The following is a 27,001-nucleotide window of genomic DNA, read 5'->3' on the forward strand; positions in this document are numbered from 1 at the left end:
TTGGCTTTCAGTATCTAGCACGGGCGTGCCTTTAATCAAACAGAGAGACCCTGGTGTTACATACAGGCACACTGAGGGATGAAGAACAGATGCAATGGAGTCTGTTTTCAGATTTCCATAACAAGTGTGTGTCAGGAGCTGGCAGCTATGAAGACATGTGGCATATGCTGGGTATGTCTGTGCCGTGCCCTGCCCAGGAAGCTGTTTCTTTCATGGGAGCTCCTCTGATGAGTTACAGACACCGGTAATGGACAGAGCTGCTGTCTTGGGGATGCAGAGGAAGCTCACCTTGACCTTCCCTCCTTGTGGGCTCAAAACTGCTAGCGCTGCACTGCGGCAGGCAGTCCAAGCGAGGAGATGCCCACAAAGTTGCAGCTCCTCAGCACAAGGCTGATCCCAGGGAAGGCTTGGTGGCAGGAGGGTGGTTACCATCCACTGGGTCATGCCAGCGATTCACAGCTGGGCATTTTCCTCCTGTGCCCAGCCCAGCAGCCTCAGTCCTGCAGCAGCTTGTGTTTTACAGTCGAGCTCTCGGAACAGAGGTGAACAAAGAGAGTCCCAGCTGCCGCGCGAGCACGCAGCTCGCACAGATCATAGTCATGGGCCCACTCCACATTGCCCCACCGCTGAATCTGAAGGAGAGGAGGAACGCAAGTCAGTTCAGAACTGGATTACACAGAGAGCTGCTCAGCAACTCTCAGCCTCCCTTTTCATGTTTGTGAAACACGGGTAACCCCCCAGGAGCTGTGCCGGTCACTCACTATGGGGGTAGCGAGGTCTCCAGATGAGTATGGAGGACACGCTTCATCTGTACTGGCGTCTGACACAAAACCCCTTAAAGGGAGGATTAAAAGATTCCCATCAAGTTCAGACACTTTTGGGTCAGGGAGAGCTTCACACCAGGCCAGTTACCAGCAAGCAAGTTATTATCTTGGTGTCTACAAAGGCCTCCAGGCTGAGTAACCCACAGCAACAGAAGCCAGCCACAACTTTGCGCTTCAGATGAGAGAGGAAGAAAAGCAGCCATCTGGGTTTTGCAAAAAACTGGCAGCCGCAGCCCTGGGAGCACTCTGGGCTGTTGCGCCCATGATGTTCCTCTACAGCAGTGCACTCCAAACTCTCAAATGGGGAGAGTGGTGGAGTGGAACCTCTCCTGCAATAGCAGGCACTTCCCTTGCCAGTTATTTGTGGTGGGAGATGCATTTGTCATGCTGAGATTATTGCTATTTGAATTATAGGGCTGTTCTGTAACATCATTTACCTGGTATTCTTCCTCCAGGCGAGACAGCAGCACGGCTTTCTCTACTGTAATGTGCCTGTCAATCAGACCCATGGACAGAATCAGAGATTTCAGCTGGGTGATTACATATTCTATACCTGGAAGACAATAACCCAAAACAAACAAGATTCATGGCTGTTTTCTGCAGCATTCCAGCAGCATCTTCGCATGCTCTGAAGAGACAGTCAGGGTGCGGTACCTCCTCAGGGACAGCGATACCTCCCACTTGCATCTGGGCACTTAAGCATCAGATCTGCAGTTAACAGCAGACACAAAGCGCTATTCTGGCCACCGTCACCGCAGTGACAAATGGCTTCGAAACTGCCTGCTATTATTCTGCCACAAACCTGCCCTGTGCAAAGGGAAGGGATACCCATCCAGGCCCGAATATTCTGGAACTCAGCTGAAAGTCCAGGGTGAGAGGGACTCGTATACTGTTTGGTGATAAAAGAGCTGCCCACATCTATAATCACGCATAAAAAAAACACTGCGCAAATGTGTGTGGTGTGCTGTGCCCTGGGACAGCTGTGTTGGCAAAGGACACAGCTGCTGGGCTTGGCTAATAAAACAGCAGAGCTCTTTCCTGCCACACCACCAGCTACTGGCTTGCAAGACACCCCTCTTCAAGGCAGGAGAGCGAGTGCCTGATGGCTGAGAGACTGGAGCAAAACTTGAAGACGTGCACAGCCAGGAGGAGGAGGAAAGCAGGGCTCAAAACTCTGAGCTGCTGAGCACTCATGGTCTAGCACAAGCTGACAGGAAATGGAGGTACCTGCACACGGACAGGGTCGAAGGAAGGAACTGAAGTCAGACTCGTCCTGCGCTACCAGCCTAAGCCAGATCTTGAATTTCAGGTCTAAAATCAACTAGCTGTCCAGAGGCTCCCCTTCCCCAGGGAAGGCACGTGCCTTTCCTTTCCACCATGCTTACCCAGATTACCAACTATGAAGAAATGATTCATCAAATAATATCTTTACAGGGGTAATGGGAAAGCTTTGCAACTCAGGGACCTTTCCTGTCCCTGATACCTGAGCAGCTGCTCAGATAGTGTCTTCTATCGGTTTCACTGTCTGCTGCTCATTCAAGTGTTGCATTTGAGGACTTGAGCAAAGCAAACATTACTTAATTTCTTTATCTTTAGGTGTCATTCGGCGCTACCAGGTAAGATCAAGTGGGCAATAAGGGTGAAAGAGTGAGGATACTGCACAGAGCCATGGATACTTGGAGCACTAAATCCCATTTCTTTTCCTAGTAACAAAGCTGGGGACTCTGTCACTAGAAAGTTTGAAGTTATTAAAGAAGTTATTTCTGCTGGGGTAGAGCAGACAGCTTGCAGGCCAGCAAAGTCAGACCCTGAACACCAGTGGCACTAAAGGGAGAGTCCCTGTCCTAACAAATACAGCTAAGGGATTGGCTTGGAGTTTTAAAATATAAAGCCTCAACACTCTGATTATCTCAGCACATCAGCAGGAGAGGAAAAACATTGCAGTCACATTTCTCCCCCGTGGAGAAGAACCGCCTTCTCCACTGGCACAGCCCGAGCAGAGGGCTCCCTGGTGCAGCCTCTCTCACCTTGCAGAGCCCACATGTTGTAGGATGCCAGATGGCTGATGAAGGTCTCCTTGGTGCTGGCTGGGATGTTTGGCCCCAGGATGCTGGTCGAGGAGCCAATTGCCACGTTGTACCTGGAATAATCACGCGGCCCCTTAGAAAAGCACAGGGCTTGTGGACCTTGCAGCTCCAACAATCACAGGCACTAGAGCTCCTGGCCTCAGCAGGGCTGGGCATAAGAGACAGAAACATCTTTGACCTTTTACCTTTTCTCAGCCCAGGCGACAACAGGATCCCATTCATTCTTCTGCAGCTCTGCCAAGGCAGCCGGCTCCTCCACACGATAGCTGGGATGTTACAGAACAAAACCACGCTGGATGTTCACTCCCAGGCTGCCAGACTGCTCCCTGCCAGGCTGGGGCACACCTCTGGGAAGAAACCTTTCCCCTCCGAGACCACAGCAAAGGGAGCAAGGGCCTACTGTCCACCCAGGCAGTGGCAGCAGTGATTGCTAACAATCCCCCTACTCTTCCCCAAATTCGGAGGGTTTTTTTTTTGTTCTAGGAAGTTTGCAGATGTAGGACTGGCCTAAATGAATTCAAACCCTTGGGCCAAAACCAGGAGAGATCAGAGCCCTGCCATGACTGGGTTATGGTATACGTTTTTCCTCACTCCCCCCAACCACCTTTCTAAAAACCACAGTGACAAGACAACCACGCCGCTGTGCCAGCAGGGCCCCCATCTCGTACCAGACAGTGTCAGTCTCCAGGAACTTCACAGCCGCACGGATCAGCTGCATTTTGTTTCGCTGCGTGGGATTGTCCAGCGCCGTGTTGCACAGCGTGGTCTGCGGAATAATGACAGTTTAAACTGTTGTTATTCAAAGCTTGGGGAAGCAGAAGCTTCCATTGTACAAAGCCAAGAAGAAGTAGAGGAATTCATGGCAGACAGAGAACCGAGGAGCCCATCTAAAAAGGATGCAGGGCCAGAACATGGCTCACATAATAGCAATCTTCTCACTGGTTTCAGAAGCTTTGGGAGCAGACCCATCAAGCACCAGAGGAGAGGGCTCACGGACTGCTCCAGAGCTTATCCCATTTCCTCCTGCGCCTTGCTAACCCCAGTAATACTGTCCAGCTCCTTCTCAAGTCCCCCAGTGACACAGATTCCCCCCAAGACAGTCACTCAGCCAGTATCTAACTGCCCTCACAACCACAAGGTTCCCCCGAGTGCCCAGCCAAAGTCCCAACCTCTTCTCCCCAATTCTATCGGTATTAGGAGGAAACCTCTCTCCAGAACATGGATGTTCTGGTTTTAGAGATGGTTCTCATGTCTACACAGTCACCCCAGTTTTAGACCAAGCCATGCCAATTCTACTGCAAGAACTCAGGAGAGCTGGGGGAGAAGAACACAGAAGGAAGCATTCTCAGAAGATGCCCCTGTCTCATGCAACCCAGCACATGTCTCACACCCCCCAGTCCCAAAGTGGTTCTCAGTCCTTCCTCTGAAATCCATTCTGCCAGCTGGAAAAGCCCTTCCCTGTGGCAGTGGCCTGGCAAACCCATCTTTAGCCCCCAGTATTTCGATTCCCTGTCTTTAATTCTGACTTCCTTGACATGACTGCTCCCAGCACACTGCGTTCTGCCCTGACAAGGTCTCAGCATGCCAACCTGCCGTGCTCACCAGATGCATAGTGTAGAACTTGATGGTGTCTTTCTGGGAGTCCCACTCTGTTGCCACTGCAATGGCCAAGGCCTCACTAGGGACAGTGAAGAGCTTGGCCTGGGGCGTTTTCAGCTTTCGGTGGTCCAGGTTTATTTCAAAGCCTCCTGGGGAATCAGAGTATAAATCCTGGGGAATCAAAGAGGAGCAGGAACTAAGGAACAACAGACAACCCCACAACGGGAGCAGATTCAGAGGCAGAGCTGATGGGAGCAGGGGATCAGGGATACTCAAGTTTCCCACCACCACTTTGACATACTTTTCCCCCAAACAGTCTTGGAAGCTGTTTCCCACCCCACAGCTTCGCTACAGACGAGGAAAGGGCACAGCAGGCTGGTAACAAATACCCCACTCACATAGCCTGGGTTGTGGGTGCGCCACGCTCTCACTGAAGCAGCGTGGGCTGATAACGCCCCTCCCAGGGACCAGCCCCTCGGTGCTGTGCCTGTGGCCGTACTCACCTTCTCCTTGAGAGATGCTCACATTCTGGTAAAACCGCTTCCTCTCTGAGGGTAAAAACAGAGCCGTTCAGAGAACAGTTTGAGGAGGTTCAGTCCCTTCCCCTGCTCCCCATCACAGCCCAGAACAGACAGTGCCCTTGGTGCTGTCGAGGTGGCCTGGCCACAAAAAATCCAGCCCATTCATCCACAGCTTCCAAGCACTACACCGTTTCAGTGAGCTCCACTCAACTGGGGAAGCACCATGAAACTGGTGAAAACCAGTGTTGCTGTGCACAACTGGCAAGTGAACGGGACCAGCTTCACTTCTGCCAGGCTGGGCTCTCAGCTCCCTTCGAACTGGCCGGCACTGAGTCTCTAGACAGTCTGGCAGAGGTGGTTTCCAAAGCAGACCTGTCCCAGCACTCCTTATGGAGTTTCACTCTGGGCTCAATCTTTCAAGATTCTCCCACTGCAATCACATCTGACAAATTAATCCCTGAACTGCCCTGACTAACTCTCTCTCCCTGCGTATTCTGTCTCAGAGCAGCAAAAAACCCAGCAGGGTTAGACGCAGGGCAGGCCACAGCAACCTCTCTTTCCATGCCCGATGATGACAAACCTACGCGGTGCCAGCCCACATGCTCTCCCTCAGTGCATCTCACTCATTCTCCGCTTTGACCTGCAGCCAATGCACCCTCTGGAAGAGCCGCAGCTGCCAGCAGGCTCGGAGCGTGTAGGAGCAAAGACGTTGTTCCCTCCACTGCGACTGCCCACAGGGGCAGGTTTATTGCTGGCGGTAACAGCTGGATGGTGTTGGGGACACACTACAGCATGACACTGAGTCACCAGCGGAGGAACCACCCCCCACAGCTGCCTCCAGCCCACACATCCCACTCCGGCTCATGAGTACGCCAGCTCCACCAGCAAGGTAAGCCCAAGGGAATTGCAGGTCTCCGTTTTAAAGGCAGCCTCCTGTGAAACCAGCACTGTTTCACGCAATCCCAACACCCAAGAGATGGATTACAAGTGTTGCAAACGCTTGTATCTCTCACACAAGGCAGGAATAATGTGCAAGCCATTCCCCTGACGACAGCAAGCAGATCGTAAATCCCAAAACCACAAATCTACCTCGAGGAGGGTGAAGCGAGCAGGCCAGCCTGCAGGTCTGTTATTCTAGGCTAAAAAAGGCATATTCCCTGCTGAGGAAATGGAACAGGATTTGCTCAGGCACAGCAACCTGCAAGCTTTGGGGCCACAGAAAACACCACACTGTTGAGACATAGTTCTGAAAAAATTAACATGTGTGTACCCTAGAGTCATGTCAGTGGGCTCTGACCCCCTGCGATGAGTCACTGCGACTCTGCAGCCTCACCTCAGACAAAATGATTTTTGGAGGACAGATTTTACTGTCCTCAAACCCACACGTTTCCAGCAAAATCTGTGGAGGGGATACATAGCCCAGAAGGTGCATGAACCACCCCGGCTTGGTCCCATCCCCCCCCAAATCTCCAAGAAACACCACAACACAAATGCAAACCAGTGCACTGGGGACTTGGCCATGCCGCCAGCAAATCCCCCCCTCTGAACCCGCGCTGACGCCAGGAGAAGGGCGTCGGGGGAGGCCCAGCACCTGGGCCACGTCGCCGGAGATGCTACAAGCCCTAGGGGCCGCCGGGGGGGTGCGGTTTGACCGTTTCCCGTGCTTCCACCCGCCCCGAGCCCAGCCCTCCCCTGGCCCGAGGTGACCTTGAGGGTTGTCACCGGAGGAAGGGGATTCCTCCAGCAGGTCCAGCCCCGCCGGGCCAGGGAAGTGTCCCCCTCCCTGAAGGTGGCTGGAGTGGCCCCGTTCAGCCCGGCGCTCCCTCACCTGCCGGTGGGGCGTAAGCCCGGCCCCCACCCGGCCCCACTGGGCCGCTCCCGACAGCGGCAGGAGGCGGTCGGGGGAGCCGGGCGGGCGGGGAGCGACCCCACAGCAGCCGGCGGCAGCCGCACCACATCACGATGAGAGACGAGGAGAAGCCACTACCACCACCCTCACCCTCCCGCCTCACCGCGGCTCCGCGGGCGCCGCCATGTTGCCGCGGCGGCAGCCAATCGGCGCCGCGAACGCGTTTTGCCCCCTCGCCCGCCCCGTCCCGTGCCGTCGCGGGGGGAGAGGGAAAAACTACACTTCCCAACAGACCCTGCGGCCGCGCCTGCTGGGAGGAAGCGCGTGCTCCGCGCCCGCGGCCAATCGGCGCCCGGCACCGCCCCTCCCGCAGCGCCCGCGAGGGCCAATGGGAGCGCGCGGAGGCGCTGCCGGGAGGCCCCTGAGCCAGGCGGCGGCGGCGGCCTCGGCGTGAGGGAGCGGAGCGGGCGGCACCCCTGGCCGCGCTCGGCCCCTGTCCACGCTGGCGCCCGGGGACCCTCCCGAGATGCCGGTGCGGAGCGAGAGGTGCCGCGCGGGTGGAGCGGCGGGCTCGGCCTCTTCGCCGGCCTCCGGAGCGGCGGCCAGTAGCCTGGTGCCGCCGCCCCCCATCAACACGGCGCAGCCCGGCGTGGCCACCTCGCTGCTCTACAGCGGCGCCAAGTTCCGCGGGCAGCAGCGCAGCAAGGGCAATGCCTACGAGGTGGAGGTCGTCATGCAGGTGAGGGGCCCGGCGGCGGCCGCCTCCCCCTCCCCGGGCCTTCGCTCTCCTCAGGCCGCGGTCGCCGGTCCCGCCCCGCCGGTCCCCTCAGGCCGCGATCGCCACCCTCTTGTCCCCTCCCGGCCCCTCTAAGGCCGCGGTCGTCCAGTCTCCCGTCCCCTCAGGCCCAGTTGCCTTTTCTCCTCCTCCAGTCCCCCGGCTGCTGCCGTTCTGCCCACCGCCATTCCTCTCAGGCTCCGCTTGCTGGCCCCCTTGGGCTCAGGTCGGTGTCAGCGCTCCCCCAGTTCCCTCAGAACCCAGAGCTCGTTGTGTGCCCCATCTCCTGAGCTCCAGCAAAGCCTGTGGCTAAGGTGGGGGAGACCCCTTTCCCTTAGTGCCAGCGTCCTTGTTCCCCTCGGTCCTAGTGAGGTGGGACCAGGGTAGCAGAGGCCTCGGGGAGACCCTTCCCCTCAGGCCAGGTCCTCCTGCCCCTGTTTCCTTCTCACTTGGTGGTGCTTTCCTGTGATTCACCTGGTTCCATCAAGCCTGGTAATGGTTGTGAGTCCTTAGGCATTGGAAGGATCTCTGTCCGCCCTTATGCTTTCCCCTCCTTTCAGGTCAGGGGAAAAGACCTTGTCCTATTGCCCTCACGTGCCAGGAGAGACCCCTTTCCCTCAGGCCCATTGAGGCCCAGGACTGCCCCCTTCGCCTCAAACCCTGAGGAGGGCCCACCGAACTCAAGCCTTTACCCCACACGTTTTTGCCCCATTCCTATCAGGTCTCGTAAACTTCATAACACAGGATCCCTCCTCCACTCCCTTCATCCTCTGGGGTGGCCGTGCACCTCTGTGCCACAGGGTGGAAGGGTAAGAGCCCGGCTTAGAGTGTGTGTTGTCCTGGGAAGTCTCTATCAGTGGGACAGCCTGTATTTCAAGCCTGGCTGGAAATCAGCAGGTACCCAGGTCCCAGTCCCTGGCTGGACCTGGGACCCAGGGTACCCCATCCCTTGCGTGTTGGAGGCTCCCCCAGGCTGAGCAGGGAGCCTGGGGCGAAGTGAAGTTGTTTGTCTGTGGCAGGAATGCAGCCAGACAGCTGTAGTGCCCAGCTGTGCTGGGGAATCAGGACGCTGGCTTGTGTGGCTTTCCTATTCCTCCCTGTAGTCATTGTCACCCTGCGTGCTTTATTTTTAGTCCTAGGCATTGGCACAATCACTTTGGGCAGAGCTGGCGAGGTGTGGAGTCATTAGTACGCGGGCAAGCCAGACATCTGATGCACGCTTTCCTATAGAGCACCCTGCGAGTCACAGCTTTGTTCCCAGTTTGGTGGCACGGGGTCTGGGGGACTGTGGTTGAGCATGTAGCAAGCACAGTGATGAAGCCTGACGTGTGCTGGCATTGTGGAGCAGTGTCAGAGCCCCAGGGTCAGCAGGTAGGGTAGCATTTGAACCGGACCGTCTGTTTTCACGTACAGTCCTCCCCTTGTCAACAACACAAACGTACCTGATATGATTTGCTGTGGTGGGGACATCCTATGGCTGATCAGCTTCACTGCACGTAGCCTTCTCGCAGGGGCTGGCTGTGTCTTTGTGCTAAAAATGCTGCTGTTTTGCGCGTGTCAGCTGAGAAGAGGTGGCTGCCTGCTCTCCCTGTGCTGAGCACAGAGAAACATTGCTTTTCTTTGATCACAGGTGGGGAAGATCCATCTTCTCACAGTTGATGTTTGCACTTCCCCAAATAACTAGCTTCTTGCTTTGAAAACGGATCTGGAGATGTCAGGGAAAAGCTTGGAAAATCCCCTGGCTTTAAAGGTGCTTGGAACAGGCGCCGCCCCCTGCCTAGCTTCTGCAGGGCAGAAGCCGCCAGATATAGCCCCGTAACTCAAAAGAAGTGTGGCACAAAAGCGTTAGATCAGGGAGAAAGGCCTCCTTTGAAACATACACGACATCATTTGGCTTCTGAGCAGGCTTTGCTGTTTGCCGTCCTGCCAGGCACTAGGCAGAGAGTATGGGTAGCCTGTTGGAGAGGTGTGGGTCAGGCCTGTTAAATAAGCAGATGATGAAGCTCAGGGCCATGCTTTCTTCCTCTAGCCTGAATTATCTCCAGTAAATAGATGTTTTTTACTCTTCACTTACCCTAAACCCACTTTGCTGGTAGTGGTTGACTGGGAAATGTGGGGGCTGGAAGTGTGGGTAATTCTGCCAGTGGTGCTCTCACTTGAAGAAAACTGTGAGTCTGCTTCCTTCTGGGTGGAGAGGGGAGGTTTGCTTCCCGTTGGAAACATCTGGGCAGAGGGTGCTGCCTCAGTGTGATGGAGCTGGAAGCACACAGGGTATTGTCAGGCCTGGAATGTGGGGGCTGTCAGAGGTGAGCTGGGCACCTGTAAATGATCTTTTTGAGTGGTTCCCAGCCAGGGGGAAGGGCTGCCAATGTGAGCGTTGGGCAGTAAGATGGACAGTCTGTACCAGATGAAACTGAAATTAGCCTTGGAGGGGTTAGAAACTGCTTTGGATCAATTGGGTGCCTTCATGCATACGCTTATGGTTGGACTTTGTACTCTTTTCTAGCATGTGGATATGGAAAACTCCTATCTCTGTGGATACTTGAAGATTAAAGGCCTTACAGAGGTGAGTGTTAACTGCAAAACAAGAAAAGGTGCTGTGTAAAGGGTTTTCTTTTTCCTGGTGGAGAAACTACCATGAGAAACAGCAAGCAGAGAGATTGAGCATACAGTAAGTTTGACCATGAAGTAGTTTCATAGCTTCAGTCTGTTGTTCTTGGCGTGTCAAGCAAATATGACGCCTTGATGAGAGTCCTGAATGAGGGCAGTTTATCTGGCATCCCTTAAGGTCTGAGCAGAAATGAATCTGACCTTGCCGTGAGCTTTAGGCACTCTTACCAGTGGTAGTGTGTTGCTGAAAGACAATAAACCGGGACCCGAACAGTCGGATCTTTACACGCTTCCTTCCCTGTCCATCCTTTATGATGTGCTTATGGTGTCAGACAGTCGGTGAGAACTGTCTCCCAGGGGTGATGCTTCTTTCAGCTGTGGTGCACCATGCGTCTGTCATTACACAGGAGTGCTTGGAGAAGCTTACTTGTCCCAGTTGAGGCTCCTGTTCCGTGCCTGCATTCTCCTAATTCGGTGCCAATGCAAAGCTGAAGAGGAGCACCTTCTCCCCTGGTGGGGTGGCTTAATCTAGCCCTTGGGCTTTATACCAGTCATGCAGCAACCGCCAGGTGTCTGCTGGGGAATGGTGCTGGCTGTAAACGGTCGCTTGTGATTGTCCAGTTGTGAGCTTCCCTGCAGTCCAACTCTGACAGGGCTCCTTTTGGTTTCACGAACTGAACAGAGGGGTAAAGAGAGGTTAGAATAAGAGTGAGGAGGCTGTGCGTGCATACGAGTCAGGCTTTAGGAGGTGTGGAGCGGGACGAGTTTGCGTGCTGCTTGGAGGATGGGAGCACCGACCTTGGATTGCTTGGAGCTCGTGCTGCAAGATGCTGCTTTTTGCTGAGCATGTGCACTTCTGTCTGCATTTGAGTTTTTGTCTGTGGTGACAAATCTGACCTCTCATTCGTCTCTTTTTTTTTTTTTTTTTTTTTTTTCTCCTAGGAGTACCCAACCCTCACCACTTTCTTTGAAGGGGAAATAATCAGTAAAAAGCACCCTTTCTTAACACGCAAATGGGATGCTGATGAAGACGTGGATCGTAAACACTGGGTAAATAAATCAAGAGGGTGGATGCAGTCCTGGCTGAGCAGCTGGTTTGGAGATGAGGTGCAGAGGGTGTCTGTGCAAAAGCTGTCAGAAGGGCCTGGAAAGCTCTCCTTTTTGTGTGTCTCCCTCCTTTCCCCCCCACTGGGATCTTTGGAACTAGAGGTCCCTTCAGCAGGCTGTGATCCAGGAGAAGGTGTCTTGCTTTCCGCTTGCTGGTTCTTGGGATGGAAGGGAGCAGGAGGAATCCCCATCTCTTGCACCCATGGGAGAACACAGTCCTTGTTTTGAAGGCTTATCGCAAAATGGAGGGGAGAGGTGCCGCTCTGGCACAGGCAGGGCAGTTGGTACCTGTGTCTCAGTCAGGCGACCGGCCACCTCAGCCCTGTGCTCGGGGTAGGGTGTATCTGCCCTGTGCTCTGGATCAGGGCCACAGCAGCCAGCCAATTGCCTCGCCACCTTGACCTTTGCTGTTTGCCAGACACGGATGTTTATTATGTTTGTGTCAAATATCTTCCTCTGGAAGTGTAGGAGCTTCTCCAGCTGGCTTGTGGTTGTCTGGGAATCCTCTGTGTTGCCCTGTGCTTGTCCTGGGGTGTGTGTTAAGCACTGCTCCGAGGGAAGAGCAGACCCTTTGGGGAGGAGATCCTGTTCCGTAGCAGTTTTTCTCTCCTAAATAGCAGCTGGCACTAGTGAGCTCTACTCCTGAAATAAGCATCCTGGTTTTTTCTTTTCTTTTTTGTTTCAGGGGAAGTTCCAGGCTTTTTACCAGTATGCAAAAACATTTAACTCCGATGACTTTGATTATGAGGATCTGAAAAATGGGGACTATGTCTTCATGAGATGGAAGGTAAACTCTGCGTGTCTCTTTCTCTGATGAGCTGCTTACAAGCGACTGACAGAGGCTTGTGATGCTTGAAAGCTTTTTCAGCTATGCTGGTTTAATGAAAGATCTGACCATACCAACCTTGTAACGCACCATACTTGCAAATTCCAGTGTGACTCCTGTCTAGCCAGCTAATTACGTCCTTAAGTGCTGCAATCGTGGCTAAAAACACAACAGGAAAATCTTGCTTGGTGATGCTCCAGAGGATGAGAGAAATGGTGTCTCTGGTCCCTGTGTGGGGCCTGTGTGTTTGATGCAGACTGGCCAGTCTGCACCTCTCTGCTCTTCAGCTGGATCAGTTCCTCCTCTTTACACAAGCTTTGTGCAACTGTGATGGGAGGAAATCATGGAATCACAGAAAGGTTTGGGTTAGAAGGACCTTTAAAGATCATCTAGTACGGAGCTCCTCCCCTGCCGTGAGCAGGGACATCTTCCAATTGCATAAAGTCCCGACGAACCTGACCTTGAACACTTCCAGGGATGGGGCCTCCACAGCTTCCCTGGGAACCTGTTCCAGTGTCTCACCACCTTCACAGTAAAGAATTTCTTCCTAAAAGGCACTAGTCCTTGTCCTGTCATTACAGGCCCTGGTAAAAAGTCTCCCTCTCTTCTTGTAAGCCCTCTATAAGTACTGAAAGGCTGCAATAAGGTCTTCTCCAAGCCTCCTCTTCATCATCTGGCAGCTCTGATTCCCGATTTGCAACTGGCTTCTGGTTTGCAGTGGGCAGGTGTTGAACTGAAACTGGTCTCATGCACTCTTTAAAACTGATTCTGTTCTCAGTTGTCCGCTTCCCTGTAAGATGCCCACAGTGGCAGGTGGTGAAAGAACATACTGGTCTCTGTGATCTGGGCTGCTGCAAGTGCAGGAAATGCTCAGCCAGAAATGCCTTCATATTAATGGGTGCCAGTGTTCAGTTTGGGAGGGCAGATTGGGGTGGGGGGGCAGTATTTGACCGGCATTTTAAAATACGGCCTGTGTTTTCTGTGCAGGAACAGTTCCTAGTCCCAGATCACACTATCAAAGACATCAGCGGTGCTTCCTTTGCTGGTTTCTATTACATCTGCTTCCAGAAGTCAGCAGCATCTATAGAGGGCTATTACTACCATAGGAGTTCAGAATGGTAAGGAAGCTTCCTTCCTCCTGCGGACTGAAGGGTGGCTCCTCAAACCAAGCAGTGACTCCTCTTCTGCTTGTCTGAAGCCTTGGGAGTGTCCAGACGGTGCTCCTCTGGGCTGGGGAGGAGGTTCAGCGTGGCAGCTGGACCTCGGGGCAGAAAGGAGGGCGTGTGTGCCACACTTGGCCAGCGCCAGGCTAGCATAGCCCATTTGTGTAGTATAAAGTGCTGCCTTTTTTGCACAGCTAGGGATAATCGGGCTGGCAATGTGGCACAGGGGAGCTAGGAGGTCTGGAGATATGCTGTGGCCCGGTGAAGCAATGGTCTGGTATGTTGGGAGGCAAACATCACCTGTGGTTCACTAAAAGCATCTCTCCAGAAGCCTGGTCTCCAGTCCAAGTGTTCTCAGGACTTGTCGGGCCCTCAGTTTGTGATTTGATCAGTGATTCAAACTTTGAGCTTCTCCATACCTTGGCCCTTCAGAGGATGTCGGAGGGGCCTTCGAGAAGGAGCTCAGTGCTTTCTCCTGTACAACAGCTTGGCTGTTGCTGCCTTCACGCAGAAATCTTGTTAGGCTAGTGCTTTGTAGTCCACAGTCCTTGGGGTGTTGCTGTAAGACAGGGAACAGTCAAAGTTAATTGGTTGGTTTCTTGTTAAAGCCATGTGATAACTAGCTATGGAGAACCCTTTTCTCTCTGACAGCCTTGGATATTTGTCACACGCAGCAAGTGAATCTGTAGGGTGGCTGGAAGCTCTCACGGGGAGGCAAGGTACCTGGGAGGCTTTCAGACGAATCCCCTCGAGCTAAGCTTTGAAAGACCTGAGTGTAATTTGCAGTTGTAGCAAACACCATTTGAACATGAAAGTTGTTGAACTTCAAAAGGTGTCCAAAAACCACAGTCAGCCCACCTCGAACGCAGCCTGGCTGCAGGTAGCTCAAAGGCACGAGAATGGAAGTGAGGAACAATGCCAAGTCCTGACGGGATTTTGGCACTGCTGGTAAGTGGGTGTTGGGGATGCCTTGAATGCCTCTGAGACCGTAAAGGGGCAGAGAAGAGCCAGGCACCAGGAGCCAAGCAGGAGCTGTTAGCACCAGGGGAGTTCTGTTGCTCTATGTAATCCTCTCGTCTGTCTTTTCCCTCTCTCTCAGGTATCAGTCATTGAATTTAACTCACGTTCCTGAGCACAGCGCTCCTATCTACGAATTCCGATGACAGCTGTCCAGAACTGATACTGCACGGAAGCAAACCGGGCAGGAGAGCATGGCCTGCCAGGAGAACTCTGTCCCTGTCGGAGCACGGGAATGCACGCTTCTCTCCTGCCCCTCGGACTCGCGAGAGAGAGCCTGAATGTTAACTCACCCAGCCCAAGGAGCGTGGCTGCTGGAGCTTGATTCTCCCTCCCGTCGAGTGGCGATTTGATCTTTAATCTGGTTTTAAGCTACCTTTAAATGCACTTTCTTATTGCACAGCTAGTTTTCTCTGTCACTGAAGTTCCTCCCGGCTCTCTGGAAGCTGTTTCTCAGTAGCTGGAATCAGTTGGTCTGTCCTCTGAGTAATAAGAAAATATAAGCTCAGTGCTTATATTTTCATTGTTACAGCCTGATATAGGTTGAGATCGCCGGGACTCAGGTTTGTTGCCCAGATTGCCAGCTCTGATGCTTCCAGAGCCGGGTCCTGTGTGTGAGGCTCTGCTTGGCAGAGAGCTGCTCAGCTGCAGAATCTGTTGGGGAAGTGTTAGCTGAGACAGATAAGGCTTGAATGAGTCTTTGCTTCGCGCTGGCTAACGAGGTTAGCCGGAGCTGCAGATCTTTCAGGAATGCCAGTCCTTTGGAGCTGGGAGCTATTCCGGTGTCTGGATATGCCACTGGGAATTAATTTAATGTACGGACTTCCAGGCTCTCAGTAAAGTGGATCTGAACTCTGCTTATAGGTGTATATTTGCTCTTTACTTAAGTTAAGGGTAAAAAAGAAAAAAAAAAAAAGACTTTTATTTAAAAAAAAATATTTTTATGGTTCCTTTTTCCAAGGACCCTATGGCAAATGCACAAGTACTCGATTACATTTTACCGTTTTCACATTGAAAACCAGGAATGTTTGCGTTAGTTTTTATATACGTGTATGTAATCAGCTAGCCGCTTTGGGAAAGTAATCGGAGTGCAAGTGTTGAGCAGCGTCTCAGGAACAGCTCTGGGATTGTTCAGCATTTGTACTCACTCTTCATGCTTCACCAACACCACTGCTTGATACCTTTTTACAAGGCAAAAAAAAAAAGGAAAAAAAAAAAAAAAAGAACAAAAAACCCCCAGTAACTCTCCTCTGACTTTGAAATGTTTCAAGTGATATAACTTAAGGCTTTTGTGCCAAAGTGTGTGTGTATGCGCGTGTGGTTTGTTATTTTTGTTTGGTTTTTTTTTTTAAAGACATTTTAAAAGTTGGCCTCGGTTGTATATTTAATGTGACAGTCCCACCTGTGGGGCTTTTTGGAGAGTTTAGTTTGCGTTTTTCTGGCTGTTTTTAAAAACAACCCCCTTCAAGCAGGCTTGTGTCACGCCCTGACCGGACGGGCGTTGAGAACGGGTTTGAGAGGAAAGCAAAGCCCCCCGTGTGCCCAGCGCCAAGTTGCTTTGGGTTTTCTTCTTTTTAACTAACTTTCTTCCTTTCGGCAGCATGTCTGTCTGGTTTATTGCAGCAGCTGAATTGCTAGTTTAAGCCTTAAGGAGAAAAGTATTCAGGTCTCAGTGAGCCCATTTCCTATATTCCAAGTCAGGATCTCGTGTGATCGGAGAAGCGGCCAGGCTGGTCTCGGGAGATGATGTGGGAAGCACCCGCCTTGTGTGTGCTGTTTGCCGCAGATGAATCCTTTTCCCCAACACAAATGGAGAGAGACCTGCTTAGGAGAGAAGGGGGGAGACCTGGCAGGATTCCTGCCCCCATGATGGAGGCAGCGTGTGCCGTTGTCTTGGCTGTTGCAGGTAGATTTGTAGAGCAGTGCGAAGGCAAGAGGGAGAGCGCTTCGAGGTGCAGAGGGAGAGCGGCTGCGAGGAGAGCAGTCGGGAAGCGGATTCCCACTTTCATTCTGCTCCTCTTGGAGCCACTCGTCCCCTTTGGCAGTGGGGAGAGGGGTTTCCTCGCAGGCGGTGCTGCAAGACGTCCTGGTTTTAGAGGCGAAAGCCAGCGGTGCTGCTCGGCTGTGACCAAGCGTGGGGGTGAAGCCTCCTCCCAGGTGCTGTGTGGGTGCAGGGACCCAGCTCCAGCGGCAATTTGCAGCCCTCCAGAGCTGTCTGTGCAATATTGGCGGCGGCACCGGTCTCCCTGCACTCCCCAGGGCTGACACTTTGGGTTTCTGACGTGTTTCAGTTGAATTAACACTGCAGTCGTTGGCAGAAGCTGGATTAGGAAGGGTCCTGGGGTTGTTTAATACGTATAACTACCCCAAAACCTTTAAAGTTTTTCTCTGAGACTTGATATGTTGTGAGAAGGGTGGGGAAGGAGCATCCTGCTCTCTGCCTGTCTCCTTCCCACCTGGATTTCAGACCATTTCGGCTGAAATCCAAAACGGCCGGGGTGATGCCGGCCCATGGGATGCGGGTGGTGGGCGCAGAGCAGGTCGTGGAGCCAAGAGGTTTGTTGGTGTTGAGAGCTTCCCTCCTCGAAAGCCTTCATTTTGATTTTATTTTTCTTTGACTCGTTTGATGAGCGAAGGAGAGATGTTACGTATGTCGTGGTGGGGTGGAGAGAACTGGCTGGGGGTGGATCTTTGGGGTGCGGAGGTAAGAAATGGGGTATTTGGTCTCTGAAAGGGTTGCAATGTCTGTTTTTAACCACGCTGGCTGCAGAAGTGGTGTACTTGCGGGTGAAGGAGGGAGCAGGGGATAAGGAGGTGTTTTGCGGAGCGATTAACGTCCAAATTAAACATGAAATTGTATTTAAGGCACCTGTGTCCATGCGTGGTTATTGACCAAAGTGTTCTCCGTTCCGGGGAAGAGCTGGGCTGCCTCTCCCCCCTCGAGGGTTTCTCCAGGAGCCCAACAAGCTGCTGATTGCCTTAAATGCAGGATCTGGCCTTAATTAGAGGAGCCGGAGGGGGCAAGGCCTGGTGGGGGGGGAACTCCCTGTGACACCAGCCAGGTTCCTCAGCCTTTTCCCTGTAAGTGGCTCCCGTTACCCCCCTCCTAAGCCGCATTTCCCGCGCAGCCCGTGACGCCCAGCTGGGGACCCCTACCCGTGGGCTCCCCGGGCAGCCCGGAACACCCTCCCGGGGACACCCACGGGCCCGTGGTCGTCCACCCGAGGGTCGGGGAGGGGCGGAACGCCGGTGGCGGGCGGCGGGAGGCGGCCGGAGCGGCGCGGCGGGTGCGCGGCACCGGAGCCGTGAGGGGGACGGACGGAGGGACCCGGCGGCGCTTCCGGCGTGAGGCGTGCGGGGCCTGGGGAGCGGGCCCGGCCGGCCCCCGCCATGGGTATCCTGGAGAAGATCTCCGAGATCGAGAAGGAGATCGCCCGCACGCAGAAGAACAAAGGTCCGGGGCTGAGGGGGCGGTCGGGGGCTGAGGTAGCTGGGGGTACCGGGCGGGGCAGGGCCCCTGTTGGTGGGGACGGGAACGGGGAGTGACCGGGGATGTGAGGGGCTCTGGCGGGGCTGGGAGGGTGAGGTGACGGTGTGGGCTGTGTGGGTGCGGGGCGCTGGATGGGGGTGGGTGAGGGGGAGCCTGCAGGCTGGGGTGGGGTGTAGAGGGGTGCGGGGGTCGGTGCCGGTGGGAAGGCCGGGGCCGCAGGCCTGGAGGAGGCGAGGTCCGGAGCCCTGGCGGTGTCCCGGAGCCCCGGCAGCGCCCCGGTTCTCCTGGGAGCTGGGCCCCCGGTGCTGCCGGCGGGGGTGGGGGGCCGGGGCCGTCCACTGTGGGGTCCCCCAGACGGGGTTTGAACGTCTTAACTTAAAGAGGGTGCCCAGCACCTCGCTGCTTCGGGAGGCTTTAGGCTGTGGTACAGAATGGAACGCAAAAATAGTAAATCATGTAAGCTCCTGGTTTTCTTGCCCTTTCCTGGTACAAAGGGAAACAACTACCTTCTGGTTTTTTGCTTTTTGTTTTTTGTTTGTTTTTTTTTTTCTGTATCAGGTGTAAATTCAAATGTTTTGCTGAGAATAAGTCAATAAAGTACTTTCATGCACACATAAGCTCCAAGTTAAATATGTCTTTAAAAATTGGCAGGAGCAGGGGAAAAAAAACACCTTGCATTTTTGTGGTGCTGAAAGTGACTGAGTGTAAGGGGGGGCCTTTGCCCAGGCGGGGCTGTTCCCCCTGTGATCTCTCCCTCCTTAACTGGCTTCTTCACCCATTTGTTCCTGCACCTGCTCTCCCTCCTCCTTGCCCCTGTTACTTGGGAATTTCTTGGCTGCTTGTTTCCCTCGAGTCTGACTTTGTGTGCAGGATACCAGAAGTTCTGCTCTCAATGCCCAGTATTTCAAAAGGTTACAGAATGTTTGGGGGGTAGCTTGTGTGTGTGGCAGTGGTTAAGACGTTGACTGAAATCCATAGCGTTTCTTTTTAGGAAGGTTCTTATTTCTAGAAGTGAATCTAGAATCTGGAGTCAGCAGCTTTCTGTCAACCAGTTGTTGCGTTTTTGTTATTCCAGCCACTGAGTACCACCTCGGCCTGCTGAAGGCAAAGCTTGCAAAATACAGAGCTCAGTTGCTAGAACCGTCCAAATCCTCAGCTGCTAAAGGGGAAGGCTTCGATGTGATGAAATCTGGCGATGCCCGGGTGGCACTGATCGGTTTTCCTTCTGTGGGTAAGGTCAGTGAGTGTCTACGTTAACCACGTGGCACGTGCGTTTCCAGGTTTGTGGTTGGCAGTGGCTGTAAAGCAGATATCCATCTTCTCTTTGTCTTTCACCTTCTTGCCATGAATTAACAGAAAGTTATTATATGCCGAGAGCTGAAAGTTAGAGCTAGGGGAAACACTCCATCATCTGCTGTGCGGACAGCCTGACACTGCTGTGGCTGGGCAAGACTTGAAAATAGTGGAGAGTACAGGATTTACCTTCATTCTGCAAATGTGCTGGCTGTCCCATCGCCGCTTCAGGCCCTGTGCCTGGGACAGCCACAACATGACTTCTAAAAGCTGAGGAACGCTTTGGCATTGCTTGTTTTGCTGAAGATTTACCAGTGCTTCCATTTGTGTAACTATAGTGATGCTGATCTCTTGCATTTCAGTCCACGTTTTTGAGTTTAATGACCTCAACTGCCAGCGAAGCTGCCTCTTACGAGTTCACAACCCTGACGTGTATCCCAGGAGTCATAGAAGTAAGTAGGATTTTCCTCCCTTTGGCATAGTAGTGGTAAGAAACACAGACATGTAAATGTGTCTGTCTACACCAGTTGCACTTGTGCTACCACTAAGAAGCAGTGATATCTAAAGGTCTCCGCTGACTTCTGCTTTAAGCTTTAGGAGGTCTCGAGTGCTTGCGGTGTCAGGTCTTCTGCAACCTGCAGTGCTGATTTAGCACTTCCCTTGGCTATATAACTCTTCAGGATTGACTGCCTGCGCGGGGTTTCATATGCTGCTGTTTGACTGACCAGAGCAATACGACAATCCTCAACTGAATTTTTTATAACCGCTATTGGCGCCATTGACCAGATGGCTGGAAACCTTGACAGATTTGTTTTTAATGAAGCTTTAAAAGAGGCAATCTGTACCGTGATCAATTTGGAAAGAAAATACAACTACTCTTGTCCTTGAGGAGTTTTATTAGTGGTGGCCTAAGCATCCATCAGTAAAGCAAATGATAAAGGGCATCAAACTGAAAACTGTCCAAGAGTAATGAGCAAATTTGGGTCAGAATTGAAAGCGGAGTTAAATAATGAAAGTAACCGTATTGGTGTTAAAACGAACACAAATATTGTAACGCATCCAAATGCAGCCGTGAGCTGCAGTCACTCGTTAAAGCCGTTACTGAGGACTCTGCTGCACAATAGTTTGAAAGCTAATGCCCCTGCAGATCTGATGAATGAAAGTCTCCCGTTATTTCCTGGTATTGTAAGACCTGCAGCACATCTGAATAGTTCTGATCCGGCTCAGTAAGAGCTGGTGGCACTTGCTTGTTACAGTGCTTTCTCATTAGACCAAGAAAGTAAGTTTGTGAGGTTTTTTTCTTGCCTTTCCATTTCACCAACTTGGGATAACGCTACTCTTGCTGTGCTGTTTTCCTGGCGCTTTATCAAACTGCAATCATGTGATGCTTTAGGAGGTCTGGACCTAAATTACCGCAGTACGTGGTGTTGAACGCAGCTTCAGAGGAAACACTCTGGAGGTTCCCTCAACAAAACAGAGCCATCAGCTTTGTGCAAAGTTGTCCTGCTCTGTCAGGTTCATTCAGTTCCTCTCTCTGCAGGCTTTGGACCCCAGCATGTGCTTGGGGCTTTCGAGGCAGGTCAGGTGCCCTGCACAAGGCTCTCAGCTTTCCATCCTTCTGTTTCCGTTTCAGTACAAAGGAGCCAATATTCAGCTTCTGGATCTGCCCGGAATCATCGAAGGAGCAGCACAAGGTTGGCTGATCTCTGTGTTTCATGTAAAGTAGGGATTTGCCCTCAATAGCATACCTGGGTGTCTCAAACGTTAGCAGGTTTCCCGGGCCAGTAGTTCCCACATTGGCTTTCCAAATTTTAGAGTCCTTGATCTTATGTGAGGCACGATTCTTACCCCTGAGCCCACGGAAGGTTCTATATGTAGCAGAAAGATGCTTTTCTGGAGGTGGGAGCCAAAGCAAGCCAGTCACTTCTCACCTTCTTGTGTGAGTGTTATCTTGCTCATCTGTTTTCTGGTAGAGAGGAAATCTAAAGAAAGATGTTAGAGAGGCGGAGGGGGAAATTGCAGCTAAACAGTAACCTCTTTTGACTAATTTCCTGAGTTCCTGCCAGTCCTCGCATAACTCCTGATGGAAGAGGTGTTGGCTTTGTCCCTCTGCTTCGTCGTTGTCCAGATTGGCTGGTTGTGTCAGAAGATGCCTTAGGAAACTTCGGAAAATCTCCTAATGGTCTTTTTTGGGGGGGAGGATCATGGCCTGATTTATGAGGTCTCTTTCGTTTTTGACCAGGAAGTGTATGTAACCTCTCCACATAGGGGCCACAGGCCCACAGCACTGCTCTGGGTAAGCTCTTTCTGCTGCCATTGCGCATGTTTGGGGATGTCTGTCCTGATGGCAGAGGTGTCATTTCCACCCGTGCAGCCGTACTCAGCTTTACCCACACTAGTTCATGTAACCTGTGGTGGAGGAGCAGCAGCAAAGAGTATTTGTTAGGGCTCATGCTGGACGTAAGACAATATGGATGGACCAGATACGCTCACTTGGGGATGCCCAGCAGCTGACTACAGCCAGTACAGCATCTGCGGGGTCTTTTTCCTTGCTTCCAAGCAGCTGTAGCCGGGCAGGAGTCCCTATGGTTTCTCTTGCTGATGTATGGCCATCTCCTCTCTTCTCAGGGAAGGGCAGAGGTCGGCAGGTGATAGCTGTGGCCAGGACAGCAGACGTCGTTATTATGATGCTGGATGCCACAAAGGGTGAAGTGCAGCGGTAAGAGTGTGCTTCTGGGCACGTGGAGCTGTGGGGTCATGGGCCAGGTTCAGGGGTTCCCATGTACCCAGAAAACACGCCAGCTGCCTGTGTGTCCTGTGAATGTTGGGGAACCAATATTTAAGCTGTGGAGTGCGAGATGGAGGTTGTGCTCTGCAAGAAGCGTGGTAGCTGACTGGGAGCAGCATTTACAGAGATCTCTACAGATCTCCACTTGGGCTTCTCAGCTGATGGATCATGCCCACAGGATGGCTCTTCAGAGGTGGGGATGTCAACATAGGTTTTCACCACAGACTCTGTCCTGCATTAGCTGTGGGGTTTAGGTTGTCATGAAAGCTTACGGCAATGCTGTATCTACGATAGTCAAAAAGGAAAGGGGTGTGTGTCACCTGACTGGCCCAGTCTCACGGGTACTAACGTGCAGTGTCCTTGCAGGGCACTGCTGGAGAAAGAACTGGAATCTGTAGGAATCCGGCTGAACAAAAGCAAACCAAATATCTACTTCAAGGTAGAGGTTTCCTGGGCTGCTGCAAGCACAGACAAGTTCACTGTGTGCTGGCCCTCGTGTTGGACAGACCGAAGGGGGTGGGTTTGGATTTTGCAGACTGTTCTTAGGTTGCCTTATTGCCTCCCTGCAGCCGAAGAAGGGTGGAGGTATCTCCTTCAACTCAACTGTCACGTTGACTCAGTGCTCCGAGAAGTTGGTGCAGCTCATCCTCCATGAATATAGTATCCTTTCTTAAAACGGGAGACCCTTAAGCCATTGGCAGCTCATGAATCAAATTGTACCAGCTGTGGGACAGCCTTGCTGTGTCTTTGGTGCTTTCTGCGTTGAGAACAGGCTTTCACAAGCGAGCTCCCCCCGTTGGCTCACAGCGGTGCGTAGATGTGTTGGGATTTGTGCCTTGACGATGTTCACCTCAGAAATCTTCAACGCTGAGGTCCTCTTCAGAGAGGATTGTTCCCCTGATGAGTTCATTGATGTGATTGTAGGCAACAGGGTCTACATGCCGTGCCTCTACGTGAGTATCTCAGAAACAGCCTGCCTTCTGCCGCACCAAGTTCTTTGCTGGAGGAAACACTGTGTGTGCCTGGTTCCTAAAGCAGTAACGATTCAACAGGGAGCTTTTTATAAGCTTTACTCTTGCGGCTGTGCTCTGTGTGTGTTCCCTGTGCCCTCTTGTGGTTGGCTGCCGTGGAGCAGGACGAGCTGCGTGTCCTGGTGGCATTGGGTTTGCTCCCACGGTGTGGAGCCTCCGGTTCCTGTGCTGCAAGCTCCGCATTTAGGTTTTCACTCCTGGTCCCTTGTGCCAGAGGTCACTTACTGGCGCTATTTGATAGTGACTGGGTCTATAGTGAAATCCAAGATGCTGAAGAATGTGTTGCAAGTCTTCCCAAAAGGACAACTTTAAAAGGCCCAAACTTACATTTAGGTTTCTGAATTTTGGTAGTTTATTTTACTAAGCAGCTTCACCTGTCCTCCGGCTGACGGGATCTGAGTTTCTGTTTCAGATGCTGGAACTACCTTGTTGTACCTGCATGTACATGTCTTACTTCCTTGCAGTGTTGCTGAGCTCCCTTCCTAAAGGGTGTGTTGTTTTTGCTTTGACTTAGGTTTATAACAAGATTGACCAGATATCTATGGAGGAAGTGGATCGTCTTGCTCGGAGACCCCACAGCGTTGTAATCAGGTAGGAGCCTGTCACGCTGCCTGATGTACCGGCCAAATGGTGTGGTACTTCGTTTCATTCCGCTTTCTCCGGCTTCTCCCAAGAAGGGGCTTCTCCCAGGGCTGCCTGCAGCTGCTGGGGGGTGAAGCAGAGCCGCTGTGCAGCCTTTTCCAGGCTTCTTTCCCCTGGGGAGGCAGGAGGCTTGGCTTTTCCACACTGTCTGCAGGCCAGAGTAAGCCAGTCTAGCTTGTTTCCTTAGAAGTACTGATGTATCTGACTGGGGCTTTGCTGCTTCAAAGCTCCTTGCCCTTTTGAAAGCCATATTTATTTCACCTTGTGTTTTTCCTTTGCTGGCCTCATTAAAGACTTTTCCCCTTGTTCCCTAGCACTTTAATAAGACGTTTCACCTTGTTCTTCTGGATCTCTAAATCACAACAGCAGTAAACACAGAGATGTTCCTGGTGTTTTGCAGCTGTGGCATGAAGCTGAACCTGGACTACTTGCTGGAGAAGCTCTGGGAATACCTGGCACTTACCTGCATCTACACCAAGAAACGAGGACGTAAGTGACCATTAGCTGAACAGAAGTTTTGAAAGGCACAAAGCGCTGCTGTTCATCAGAGGCAGACAGGCTGCCAGCGGGCCTTGGCTGGCTGGCTGTCAGTGATCTCTTGTGTCTTGAAGTGCTGCAATTACGCTTTCCCTAACAAACTTTCGGCTTTTGGGAAATGCTTTCTGTTCCATCTGATCCAGCCATGTGTATATCCCACCACAACCCTCCTATTCTCTCTGCACTGAAAGAGCTGAATTTTCATAAGGCTTTGCATGATGATATAAGGCAATAAAGTTTGCAAGTTTGCAGCTTGTTTCCTTATGCACAGCCTGTGATGAACTGTTCAGCCCATCTCTACCCAGAAGAGGTCTCCTCTTCCCGCTCTGAGAGGTTTGGTGATTTCCCATGCCAGGCTCCTGAGGCTCAGGAGTGCCTTTGATCCTCCTTTTGCTTTATAATTCACTTGCAGCTTCTCCCAGCGATGGAGGCACGTCTGCAGCTTGTTCCTGTTTGGTTGTGAATAGCTGTGACTCTGAACTTGGGTGGATGTGAGGAGATTAAGGAACTTTCTGTTTGCTTGTTAAGATATGAAAGCTTGGGGATTGCAGTGAGGTTTGGTTTTACTTATGCAGGTGTGTTTTGACTTGGGTGGGTTTGTTTGTCCTAAGTCAAGTATGAACTGATTTGATACTTGCAAGTACCTGGATACCTCTTCTGTCTGGGAGCTGGCACGTGTAACGGGAGGAGGAATTTGGGAGTAGTAAGCCCAAAACAATGTGAGGTGATGTCAGCATGTTAGAAAACACTTGATGAAAATCCAATAATTTCCCCCCCCCCGCTCTTGCTTTTCCACAGAGAGACCAGACTTTACAGATGCCATTATTCTACGGAAAGGGGCCTCTGTGGAACATGTGGTAATTTCTCTGCATCTTTTACGTTTCCTTGTCCGTAGAAGGCAGATTCATCTGGAGCCTGCTATGATTTGTGCTTTGTAAAGCTCAGGATATGTCAGTGTTAAGTTGGGCTTCTCCTTTTGTTACCTTTACTGATTCCATCTGCCTCGGGTTTCTTTCCTAGCTGCTATAAAAGTCAAAACCAAATCACTTTAAGCAGTCCAGTGAAAAAGCACATGGAAGCAGCGGAATGGGGCTTTATGTGGACTGGTGATTCCTGTGTGCCTGTTCTGTGTTCTTTCAAGTCCTGTTAACTGGTTCCTAAAGTCCCTGTTGTAATTTCTGACATAGACCTGAGTCGCTTCTAGTTCCTGGATGTTGAGCAAGTTGTTTGCAAAGTAATGTCACTGAACTGCCTCACATGCTGTCTCTCTGTCTTGCAGTGCCATCGAATTCACAGATCATTAGCCAGCCAGTTCAAATATGCCTTGGTGTGGGTAAGTGTTTAACAGCAAATGAAATCCTTGTCCTCTGGTGTCTGTGACTGGTCTCCTAACCCTTCTCCCCCTTTTTGCTTTAAAGGGGACAAGCACAAAATACAGCCCTCAAAGGGTGGGTTTAACCCATATGATGGAGCATGAAGATGTCATTCAGATCGTAAAGAAGTAACCTTCTTTGGTGGTGCCTGGCCTTGTCTTTAATCGCTAGAATTGGAACTGACCACATAAAAGCAAAACAAAACAAAAAAAAAAAAAGAAAGAAAAAAAAAAAGAAAAAGAAAAAGGGAGACATGTTCTACAGCCAAGAAAGCAAGAAAGCTTCTGTGAAGCTCCTTCTCTTGGAGAAAGGCAGAAAATGAGGCTACTGTACTTGCAGGTGGGGATGGGGAAGATGGGTTTCCATCTTGCAGTGTTTCAGGTGAAGTAATATTTCTTAAAAATAAAAAAGGAGCCAGTTCTTCTAGGACACAGTTCCCACAGACAGCAATGTCCTGCCCCTAGTACAGTTTCCACGTGGATCCGTGTGTTAAGCAGCCAGTGGCTTGCTTAACCGGTGGAAAGTTTATGGGTCTACGTGAACAAGTCTGGCCCCGTGCTTTGGGACGGGGAAGCTAGGGCTGAGAGAACATTGCTGATGCTTTGCTGCTTATCCATTCACTTAATTTCATCATTGATCTGAAACAGAAACAAAGTTCTCCCCCCCCCTGCTTATTGGGACACTTTGTCTCTGCAGCTTTCACCATTGGAGACTTCAGTCTCTGCATCGGAGACGACCCCTGGTGAATTTATAATGGTCCCGCCTCAATTAACATTAAAGCGTGGCAGTCTGTGCCTCTCCTTAGCTCTGCAGTAGGGTTTGTGGGACATCCTGATCCAACAGGTACTGAGAGAGATGAGAAATGAAACCTTGTTAACGAGTTATTAACCTGGCTCAACTGCAGCAGGGTACGATCAAAGAGCCGTAGTCTGCAGTGAGGATTCACTTCTGGCGCATCGCTCATCCGAGGAGCTGTCTTGGGAGTTTCCTCCTTTGCTCTTGTCCTGCCCGTTAGTCCCTGAGAGTATTGCTGGGGATCTGCTTCTTTCTCAGTCGTGCCCCTAAATTCCAGTGTCAGCTCTTTGAGCTGAAGGTACCATCCCATGCCGTGGGTTTTACCCCAGCCCTGTTAAACATTGTTGCTTGTCTGGATATTTTTCATCAGAAATCGGATTTTTTCTAATCATGCTTTTTCATTGAATACCGATGCTAAACAATTCAGAGTGCCTGATAGAGAACAGCTCTTTCCTTCCGGGGTCAAGAGTTGCCAATAGCTTTTATTTTCTTTCATTGAAAAAGGGTTCGGTCTGATGGGGATTCTTAACTGTGAGGACAGGTCTGATCGCAGACTTGTCTGAGCAGGGCTCCTTCCCTCTCCTTTGTGCTCCTCCCCACCCCTCGCAAACTGATCGAGCAGAAATGGAAGGATTATTTTATTTGAGAAAATAAATGTTGCTATTTCACGTGAA

At 51.7% G+C, this 27,001-nt stretch overlaps 3 protein-coding genes across 4 annotated transcripts; 2 read left to right on the top strand and 1 right to left on the bottom strand.

The window, feature by feature from the left end:
• On the bottom strand, window positions 1-7,164 carry ATPAF2 (ATP synthase mitochondrial F1 complex assembly factor 2). The gene is made up of 8 exons (XM_074597349.1): window positions 6,860-7,164; window positions 5,014-5,058; window positions 4,514-4,659; window positions 3,580-3,677; window positions 3,097-3,177; window positions 2,852-2,964; window positions 1,262-1,377; window positions 1-632 (listed from the first exon to the last, which is right to left on the bottom strand). Exons 1-8 carry the CDS (start codon window positions 6,987-6,989, stop codon window positions 495-497), a joined length of 867 nt encoding a protein of 288 aa, XP_074453450.1. The 5' UTR covers window positions 6,990-7,164; the 3' UTR covers window positions 1-494.
• A 96-nt stretch (window positions 7,165-7,260) lies between these two features.
• GID4 (GID complex subunit 4 homolog) lies at window positions 7,261-17,244 on the top strand. The gene is made up of 6 exons (XM_074597350.1): window positions 7,261-7,619; window positions 10,162-10,221; window positions 11,208-11,315; window positions 12,058-12,159; window positions 13,186-13,316; window positions 14,461-17,244. Exons 1-6 carry the CDS (start codon window positions 7,407-7,409, stop codon window positions 14,522-14,524), a joined length of 678 nt encoding a protein of 225 aa, XP_074453451.1. The 5' UTR covers window positions 7,261-7,406; the 3' UTR covers window positions 14,525-17,244.
• Window positions 17,245-17,676: 432 nt separating this feature from the next.
• On the top strand, window positions 17,677-27,001 carry DRG2 (developmentally regulated GTP binding protein 2). Of its 2 annotated transcripts, XM_074598056.1 has the most exons (13): window positions 17,677-17,832; window positions 18,944-19,104; window positions 19,524-19,613; window positions 20,795-20,855; window positions 21,790-21,880; window positions 22,316-22,388; window positions 22,519-22,609; window positions 22,805-22,902; window positions 23,495-23,571; window positions 24,023-24,111; window positions 24,958-25,016; window positions 25,439-25,492; window positions 25,578-27,001. In XM_074598056.1, exons 1-13 carry the CDS (start codon window positions 17,769-17,771, stop codon window positions 25,662-25,664), a joined length of 1,095 nt encoding a protein of 364 aa, XP_074454157.1. In that variant the 5' UTR covers window positions 17,677-17,768; the 3' UTR covers window positions 25,665-27,001. The 2 variants fall into 2 exon arrangements, with proteins under 2 accessions (XP_074454157.1, XP_074454158.1); XM_074598057.1 differs by lacking the exon at window positions 24,958-25,016.

The sequence above is a fragment of the Larus michahellis genome, chromosome 8 (assembly GCF_964199755.1).
Source record: "Larus michahellis chromosome 8, bLarMic1.1, whole genome shotgun sequence".
In the NCBI taxonomy this organism is placed as follows: Eukaryota; Metazoa; Chordata; class Aves; order Charadriiformes; family Laridae; genus Larus; species Larus michahellis.

Excerpts from the sequence above, each read along its gene's own strand:
- ATPAF2 (XM_074597349.1), bottom strand. The coding sequence starts at position 6,989 with ATGTGGTGCGGCTGCCGCCGGCTGCTGTGGGGTCGCTCCCCGCCCGCC. Across the intron at positions 3,178-3,579 it reads CTGGAGACTGACACTGTCTG|CTATCGTGTGGAGGAGCCGG; the intron begins GTACGAGATGGG and ends GTAACATCCCAG. Across the intron at positions 2,965-3,096 it reads GTCGCCTGGGCTGAGAAAAG|GTACAACGTGGCAATTGGCT; the intron begins GTAAAAGGTCAA and ends TGATTATTCCAG.
- GID4 (XM_074597350.1), top strand. The coding sequence starts at position 7,407 with ATGCCGGTGCGGAGCGAGAGGTGCCGCGCGGGTGGAGCGGCGGGCTCG. Across the intron at positions 11,316-12,057 it reads ACGTGGATCGTAAACACTGG|GGGAAGTTCCAGGCTTTTTA; the intron begins GTAAATAAATCA and ends TTTTTGTTTCAG. Across the intron at positions 13,317-14,460 it reads TACCATAGGAGTTCAGAATG|GTATCAGTCATTGAATTTAA; the intron begins GTAAGGAAGCTT and ends CCTCTCTCTCAG.
- DRG2 (XM_074598056.1), top strand. The coding sequence starts at position 17,769 with ATGGGTATCCTGGAGAAGATCTCCGAGATCGAGAAGGAGATCGCCCGC. Across the intron at positions 22,903-23,494 it reads TCTACATGCCGTGCCTCTAC|GTTTATAACAAGATTGACCA; the intron begins GTGAGTATCTCA and ends GCTTTGACTTAG. Across the intron at positions 24,112-24,957 it reads CTACACCAAGAAACGAGGAC|AGAGACCAGACTTTACAGAT; the intron begins GTAAGTGACCAT and ends GCTTTTCCACAG.